This window comes from Lepisosteus oculatus, chromosome 10 (assembly GCF_040954835.1).
Source record: "Lepisosteus oculatus isolate fLepOcu1 chromosome 10, fLepOcu1.hap2, whole genome shotgun sequence".
NCBI classification, from domain to species: domain Eukaryota; kingdom Metazoa; phylum Chordata; class Actinopteri; order Semionotiformes; family Lepisosteidae; genus Lepisosteus; species Lepisosteus oculatus.
The window spans coordinates 14,434,445-14,443,709 of NC_090705.1; the positions used below are offsets into that span (position 1 = coordinate 14,434,445).

Consider the following 9,265-nt stretch of genomic DNA (forward strand, 5'->3'; position numbering starts at 1 on the left):
TGGATGTCACAAATTTTGTATAAAACGTATTAGTGGTAAAACATTTTCAGTAGGATTAATACATTGTAATTCACTCTGTTTCGGATATGTACAGTATGCTTTTAAACTTGTGTTTTAGTAGCAACATACAGTATATTCAAACTATTCTTGCTAATATTATACATTCTACAGATGTAGGAAAAAACATTTAAAAAATCATATTTGTGTGTTTCTCGAAGACCATGACTTAAGATTTCTGCTCCAGCAAAATAATTTAAAGGAGCTTATATCGTAATAGTCTTGTTTGGCTTCTGGTGAGAACAAATGTAGGAGATTGAAATAGTTCCTGCTATTTCGCTTCCCTTGATCTGCAAGGAGAAATAATATCTCTCCTGGCACCTTTATTAGGGGACAGACTTCAGTTTTGCTTTGAAAAGTCCGTTCTTTCTTTGATCTTCTTTATGAATACCATGTGCAACGTATAAGCTAGTAAATTCAACATTTCTTTTAAAGAGGCGTAATCATTATTTATGTTTAAACGTAAATGTTAGGTAATTAACGTTATTGTGCAAACACACTGAAATACCTCGTCTGTAAAATAAATAATAATAATTCCAGAACGTCGTACTTTGTGCGTCGATGAATGATTTTATTCATCTGTCAAATTTACGTTTTGGGGAAAAGAAGAACAGAAACGATAGACAACCTAATAGCAATTCAAATGAAAACGTTTTTTTCCCTGAATTTATATCTTTATTTATTAATGTAGCGCCTATAGTACTTTATTTTTAGCAGTAGAAGTCTGAAATAAATAATTTATTCTGTTTAGTAATCAACGCTTTCAAAATTAAACATTGTATTACTTAAATTAATATTGTTAAATAAAATAGTTGAGTACAATTCTAACAACTGTGGTACTAAAACACTCTACAAATAGCACATATAGCACAACCAAATACTTCTGCAGTATCTCCCAAATTTATTTTACTTAGTCATTATCATATAATTAATTGATTAATCAATACAAAGTATATCACAGTGAATGATTATATTTGCTTAAGACAGTTCATGGGTTGATAGATGATTGGTTTGAATGTAAGTCTTCGTCTTTTGGAGATTCAGCGATTGGCCAGTTCGGGAATAAGAGCAAAGCTTGTTATGAGTATGGCCTACTGCAACCGTAAAAAGCGCTAAGAGACACTGCTGATTGTTTTAATTAAAAATCTTTACTCTTTCTATTGCTGTAATAAAATGTATTCTGAATAGACTTTCCTAAATAGAAGTACGGTGACCTACAGTAACTGAATTTCATCATTTGAATTAAAAAGTTGGTTGTACTCCTGAGGAAGGTGATTTGACTCTGGTCAATTTTTATGTTAACAGGAACAGTGGAAATCAATGAAGCAATAAAATGCTTTCAGATTGGAAAAAAAAGTTTCAAGCAAGAGGGAGCTGTTCATAGATTGTTCCAGCTGTCTACTACCGCTGTCACAACAACTTTGTCTTTCCTATTTAATGTTTATATTTTGCAAATACAATAATATTGGTAAATAGAATGCTATGTTTCAGATTATTTGACTGAGAAAGTGAAAACCACTAATCAGCTAATATTTCTGAAATTTGGCGATTCAACGTGTTGAATGTAATAAAATACAATGTCAATAATTGTTAATGATCAAACAGAGAACGCGAAATTTCAATGCTAATAAACTTTGACCTTCATCTTCTGTAAAAGTTTTTTATGTAAAATGTATATTTTCTTATGTCCTGTCATTCACTGTACCATTACGGATTTACCAACACCCCCAGCAATTTTGTCGTAACCTATCAAATAATTATATAATAACTTCAAAGATTTTTGTTTTGCACAAGAACATATATCACATTTATTTAAATTGTATATTATCAGAAGCCTTTTAAGCATTTAAAGTATTTCAATACTTTATTATACCCCTCCTACTACCGTCTTTACTGGTTAAGCGACCAGCTTTTGTTTGTTATGCAAGGCGCTTGTATTTCACCTTACTCTGCTTCCAATCAAACAGAGGTGGGTGAAGTTCTTTTCATGTTTTCAAAGGCGGCTGGTGAGCTGTTTTACAGAAACAATAACTCCTTTTATTGAGAACAAATGTTGACATTTGAAGGAAGCAGAGAAAGGCAGAGTCTATAAGCAGCCCAAAGTGGAAACCGCCTCTGGTACTATTTGACAACAGCAGCAGTTCCCCGGGGATCCCACCTGAGATTAAAGCTTGAATTTCAATAAATCAGCTCTAATGAAACCTCTCGGACTGGCGATGGGATTGTTTGTCTTTCCAGTTTGAATCAGCGATCTACAAAGATGTTTGGACTTGGAAGAAAAGTTTAAGGGGATGGAAACCCCAGAGACGAGTTAACATTCATCTTAAACACGATTTGAATAAACTGCACTTTCCCTCACACTGTTTCTGAACTTTTTTTGGCTCTAAGGAAATCACAATATCAATCATCAACAACGGATAACGTAAGATACACTAAACTTATTTTTTCCCCTTTTTATGTTAAACGCCAGTGTTAATGCAAGACCAATTCAACTTTTTCATGTTGTATGTGATTCATTAATCCTTGGAAATATTTTTTTCTTTTCATATTAAGTTTTGTAAGGTTTCGTAATAAGAACAAAATACTGATAACGAACAGCAATCAACATAAAAACGGAAATCCAACCACTACCAATTTTGCTGTCTTGTTGTAGTGCGTATTTTATTGTGATTGTTTTAATTAAAGCTATTGCATAAACCTATATGTATTGTCTGTGATTATAACAAATAGATATACACAGATCGCAACATAAAACTAATCAATATTGCAACACTGTAGTACTTCGAAGTTTACTGTTTAATTTTACTGTTTGATTATGTACATTAGCACTCGGCGAATCTGCTTATCAATTCCTGAACTGTCACTTCAATTAAAGACAATTAACACTGATTTATAATTCGCAAAACTGTCATCCTTTCTCTGTGTTTGTTAATCATTCTCACAAAAAAATGGGAAAACTACATAGAAATATCAATATGATGTATTTATTCAGATTAGTTGTATATTATGTATTTTAAATAAATTTACCCTTTGATACCAAACTGAAACACAATTGGATTTTTGCTAATAAGTAAAACCACGTATATGTAAAATATATGCTTTGCTATCTGATTTTCTGTAAAAAGAAATCACCGTCTATTACTTCGAATAATAAAAACCTTAAGTCTGAGCTCACTTTCAAACGCCATGACTAATGGGGTCCGTGTTAAAGGCCACCAATTTTTACTATTAAAAAATCAGAATGGTCCAGCAATTTCCATTCGCAGACACTAGCCCCATTGGAGCTGGCAGATGTTTAGACAAGATTTTATAAATTGTTCAATATCGCCTCATAATGAACCCCAACTGACCGTTCTAAACTAAGCTAAAAACATCCAGGATCACTCCCGCTGGGATCTAATAATGCTCTCACCCTATAACATTATTAATCATTGTGTAAAATATATGAGGGCCTAGAAAATATGTGTATGATTGATTAAAGTACAATCAAAGGCACAGTTAACCTTTCTTGAGAGTAGAATTTTGAGTTAATATAATGCCTTAAAGAGTAGAGAAAATGTAATTATATCTGAAAACGTACCATTGTTAATTCGATCATAAAGTCAATCTTATAAAGCCTAGTTACATCCAGTATTAATCTGTCGTGTCAGTTATATTTAATTTTTATATACATTTTGCTTTTTAACAAAAAAGTATAAACGAAACACCGTTTAGGCACACATTAATTACTACATTTCAATCGACAGCAGCGACATGAATTTATTCTGCTATAAATAATGGATTGCACAACTTTGTCTTTACAGACTAGCCCGTTTTATTTACAATCAAAGATATAAATTAGTAAAAGTATTCTTGTTAACAACCAACAAAGATTGTGTAACTTGCCATTACGTTTCAAATAAAAACCAGTCATAATTTATTTACAAAACAATGTTCAGTTTCCATTGCAATACAACTTGCATAAATTATAGGCTTTTCGCCGTCATTACAAAAATAAATATCAAATGTTTTCCACTTTTTAAGAGTACTCAAGTTCGTCAGTCACATTTCTTCTACATTATACATCTTTTACAAATAGGTTTTACAGTAATTCTTTTCACACCTATAGTATACAATATACCGTGGCAATGAGCAATAAAGGGATCCTGAGAAATAACTTTTTTCAAAGTCACATACATTGGGAAAAAAAACTACTTTACAAACAAATGCACATATGTTCAAAATAAATAACTGATTAAAATCTGTTGAATTAAAGTATAGTGCGCTGTTGTCTTCTTTTATACAGTGGCACAAGATGTGATCCCGAATTACATAATTGGTTTCATATAACAGAGGATTGAGGAATGATGGCTTGCCCGCTTTTTTTCTAAGCAATTGTGACACCTACCTGTGAACCAAGGAAATAAAAACCCAAATCAGCCAAAAGGACCCAGAACTGCACATGAGAATCGTTTCATCCTAACAATCTTGTAAATTCGTATTGCATTTTCTCAGTCGTTGTACTTATGATGACCTACAACACGCACGAATTAGCAAAGGATGATATTATTTGCCTACGCAAATTAAATAGTAGCAGCGATAATAGTAATGATAATAGTTATTACTATTGTAGTTGGATATTTTATAGTGTAAGAACACAAAAGAAAAATCATTAAACTGCTACTACTTTACAATGTAATTCACATGTACTGTTACGTTCTAAAAAAAGAACTTACGTGTGTTATGTTCTTATTGCCCTGATAGGTATGGTTGGGCTCCTACTGTGCACACTTCAGTGGTGTCTGTCAAAACAACAACCCCCATTTAGACAAAGCACAATCATTTCAATTCCTCTAATTCCGATTTTTCACTAAGAACAAATTACGTTAGTTTTTTTTTTTTTACATTCTTCAAGCATTAACTTACAGCAATAGCTTACACCATGCACTGGCGGTGTTCCGCACGACTTTAAGCTTCTTAGTTTGACTTTTTTACCTTAATAAATGAATTCCTTATATACAATAAAATCTGAGTTTTAAATGTGCATTTTCGTTAATTAGGCTACCGTAAATCATCTTATTACTGTGGTATATTTTAGTACAATATCAGTTTCACTCAAAATTATGTTTCATGTTAACTGTAATTGACCGAATCTTAGCAACAACTGCGATTTCAACTTTATTAGACAAAAATAACAATACCTCGTAATAATAATGCATCTCTATCGTATTCTGAAACCTACTGACGTATTCGAAACCTAATTAGGATAATTAAAAGTTCGTTTCTCTACCTACCTTTCTTGGACTCTAAATTAGTGGGCCTGAAGTGTTGTTCAAGTTGGTTTGGGATATTTTTTGTAAGAGAGTCATTGCTCTGTTTGTGAATAGAGGCTGTATTTAGTACAGTCTGATTGAGCCCCTCATTAGCAGCCACCGCAGAAGAATTATACCTCAAGATCCCCTGGTTTTGCAAAGGGCTGAAGTTGCCATAGTTTGTATAATTACTATAAAAAGGAGAAGTGTAATAAATTGGCCTTCCTAAGATGGAAGACGCTGGGTAAACAGTGCTGTTTGAAGACGTTGACGCAGGCGTTGATGACAGCACGCTTGGGGGACAGTTTTGCCCCAAGTGCTGTTTTTGGTCCGAGGTGGCTATTTCTGCTAATGACCACAGTTTAGGTTTAATGGTCTGAGTTTGTGGCCCTGAAGAAATTCTGCTGTCCAAACTAGTTTTGTTGTTGCTTCTGGACGTGTCTTCGTGGTGGTGGTGATTAAGAAGTGGGGCTTCTATCCCGGTTAGTGGCGATGTTGTCACAGGCTTAGGTGAGAGGCCTCGTTCCCGTTCTTCATTTTCTATGTCATTATCATCATCTTCACATTTGTCCTTGGTATCTGATCCAGACTCGCAAACGACGTCCCCAATTCTGCAACTGATTCTTTCTCCGTCAGATTCCGCTGAGCAAGAATGATCAGTGAGTGTGTCAACGTGTAAGCTAATACCTGAAATAAAGGGAATGTTTATATTTTATTAAAATCATAAGAAACGTTGATTATTGTAAATGAAAATGAACTCTTAAACTGCGTTCAGAACCTGAGGTGTTCATAAACAATGTAGATATTAAATAACAATAGTCAGCTGTGTTATGCGAAGTATCTACAGAACTCATCATATATTTGAACAAAACTTCTATTGGCGGATAATGGAAAATGTTAACTGAAGTGCGAAAATTAAATTTGGAGATACAGTAGAACATTAAATTATCGATAATGTAACAAAAAGCTTCAGGTGTAAAGATATCAACATAAAATCTATAAAATATTAATCGGTTCACGTCTTCTTATCCCTATCTTTAACAAGAACTGTGATCCAGACTTACCTTCATCTTCCGCTGAAGTTTCGCTGTTGTCGTGGTTCTTTTCTGAATGATCGTCTTTCCTTTCCCCGTCCCCATCTTCTTCGTCCTCGTCTTCGCTTTTATTTCGAGGAGCCCAGGTCATTTTATTTTCCTTCTTCAGTCTCCTCCTGGCATTAGCGAACCAGGTGGAGACTTGTGTGAGGGTCATTTTGGTGATAATGGCGAGCATGATCTTCTCTCCTTTGGTCGGGTAGGGATTTTTCCTGTGTTCCTGAAGCCAAGCTTTCAGGGTGGCTGTAGCGTCTCTCGTTGCATTCTTTCGGTAAGCTGGATCATTCAGCTGGTAAGGGTATCCTGGGTTCCCATAAGGATGATAACTAATCGCCCCTGCCATTCCGGTTGTGTGAGCATCGTACGGGGAACCCTTGAAGATAATAAAACAAAACAAAAACGTGTCATAATTGTATGCGTTAAAATGTGTATCACTTTATTACGGATAACTGAAAAAAATGTTGTTGAAATATCAGACATGAATACCACACATTAGTTTATATTTATGAGCTACGACTGGTTATTTTAATGGACTTCATAGCCATTAATCATTATTGTGAAAAGATGAAAATATATGGTTCCTGAGAGTTACGTTTTGATGCATTCTCAAAAGTGTTTTGTCTTTTATATACACAGAAAATAGCGGCTTTTCTTAGCATATGACTGCACTAATGCATTACAAATCCAATTTGCAAATCAGTAGACATGCACCTTTTCAAATCCTTCAAGCGCCATTGCATTAGCATTTTAATTCACCTTTTCACGTTTAAATTGGAATGATTTAACTTTGCATAATCCCGAAGAGTTTAAAACGCTATTAAAATAACTTTATTTAAACCGTTTTTCACAAAAGCGGAGAATTACTTTACATCTCCGGGTTTCCAATCATATTAAAAAGTGTTTTAAAAGAAAAACACATTTATATGATATATATATATATCATATATATATATACTTAATGACAGATCAGTTCGTGGCATGTTTGCTTATGGTCAGGCCTACATAACTGCAGTTGTCTTCAGTATTTAGTGATATAAATGCAAAGATTTCAATACAGTTAGCATTACATTATGTGTATTTTGTATTGTTAATCCCATCCCTCTGAAAAGATGACTGGTTAATGATTTTGACAAGCACTTCAAAAGTAAATTAATGCGACCTTATTTTAAAAGTGGCACCAGTTTGTTGTTAATCCAACGTAAAGTCTCTGCTTTGATATAACAGCTATTTACACATCAATGAAAGTAATACTAAACAACAGGCCTTTGTGATATTCATATTACTAATTATCTTTATTAAAAATATGACTCTTTAAAAATATTGACTTTTCAAACGTCACTAGGACTTAGAAGATAAAACCTCTTACACACAGATTTATACGATTGTCAATACATCATATCCTGATTTAACTGTGATACACTAATCGCACTGCAGTTCAATGTAACATTTCCTCACCATTACAATAAAGACAAGGAATACATTTTACCATGTATGAAGGGAATCCCGTAGCCGGGTCCGTAGTATACTGCAATGGACTTGTGAAGCCAGTTGCTGGAGCGGTAAAAGCTGCCGATCCTGGGTAGGGACTGAACGCTGAACCGGATGAAGACCTTGCCAGCTCCTCGCTCCTTGGGGCAGCCAGTGCTGACGCCCCGTAAGCTGGGCAAGAATAGAGAGCCAAAGAGCCCGGGGGCTGGTAGAGGTAACCCTGAGGATACGACATTGCTTTGTGTGTTTCTGTTTTTGTTTCCAAAAACAAAAAAAAAATAAAAAAAATCAAACGATATAAAAACAACCAGTGCGTAAAACAATCAACATTAAAAGCGAGGCAAATAAAATCACCCACAAAGATCAGCAAAGTGCATGCATGGAGGAAACGCTTGGATCCCCCAGCGCCCGATGTTTTTAGTACTAAGAACTATGAAGTGAAGAGTTGAAGGAAGGAGCAGCTGAGTTTCTGAGTGCATTGGAAAACAGGAGCTGTCACTCCAGCTCATCTAAATATTCCATCCCCGCCCCTCACCCTGTGAAATGGAACACGGCAACCAGACAGCGCTGAACAGCAGAGAAGGGAGTTGCGTAGGTTTGCTTCTGCTAAATAAGTATTCTTTTGCGATTAATATGTGGATTTTATTTTTAAATAGTAAACAATTCTCTCATCGCAGAATGACATACCAGTTATTCAAATCGGAGATCCATTTTTAAAGCCTAAAAATGTTTTAAAGCCTAAGTGTTTTAAAAATGGAAAAAGCAGCTAAGTAGAAATACCTTTATTTATACTGGAGTTGCATATGTTTTAACGCCATTTATTTACTCTCATGTTTCTATTGTCAGTTTTGAAAATGTAATCACAGCTCACCAATTTCTGTTTGTAGCGCTGTAGTTTGCTTTTATTCTCTTCATGTTTTTATTCTTGCTTTATTGATGTAAAGGTTGTAATCAGAAAAAGAACAGCAAAATTATTGTTTTTGTTACTTTTAGTTATAATAGACCTATATGGTGTAAAGTTTCCCCATTTCTACGAGAACAACGACAACGACACAATAATAAAGACAATACACAAATAAATGAATATAGACTCGGTTATCTAGTTTATAATGATTTATAATAAGGCATGGTGTTATTAAATATTCAGAATATTACAGTTTTATGGTGATTTAATTTAAGCGCATACTGTATGTAAGCTACACGTAAGCTTAACCGCATAAAAAAAACATCTGTATAAATTATTTCAGAATTCATTGAAGACAATTTACGAAAATTACAAGTGCAAGCATGTCAGGAGTGCTGTACACCTGCAGTGTGTCAGCACTGCACCGAGCA

General features: G+C 34.3%; 1 protein-coding gene across 1 annotated transcript; it reads right to left on the reverse strand.

Annotated features, from left to right (window-relative positions):
- Positions 1-3,790: 3,790 nt before the first annotated feature.
- irx2a (iroquois homeobox 2a) lies at positions 3,791-8,383 on the reverse strand. The gene is made up of 5 exons (XM_006635931.3): positions 7,929-8,383; positions 6,413-6,815; positions 5,331-6,035; positions 4,773-4,838; positions 3,791-4,444 (listed from the first exon to the last, which is right to left on the reverse strand). The coding sequence occupies exons 1-4, from the start codon at positions 8,163-8,165 to the stop codon at positions 4,786-4,788; spliced, it is 1,398 nt and encodes a 465-aa protein (XP_006635994.1). The 5' UTR covers positions 8,166-8,383; the 3' UTR covers positions 3,791-4,444; positions 4,773-4,785.
- Positions 8,384-9,265: the final 882 nt, after the last annotated feature.

Coding starts and splice junctions, on each gene's coding strand:
- irx2a (XM_006635931.3), bottom strand. CDS start 8,165: ATGTCGTATCCTCAGGGTTACCTCTACCAGCCCCCGGGCTCTTTGGCT. Junction 6,816..7,928: donor CGGGATTCCCTTCATACATG/GTAAAATGTATT, acceptor ATTATCTTCAAG/GGTTCCCCGTACGATGCTCA. Junction 4,839..5,330: donor TAATTTAGAGTCCAAGAAAG/GTAGGTAGAGAA, acceptor TTGTTTTGACAG/ACACCACTGAAGTGTGCACA.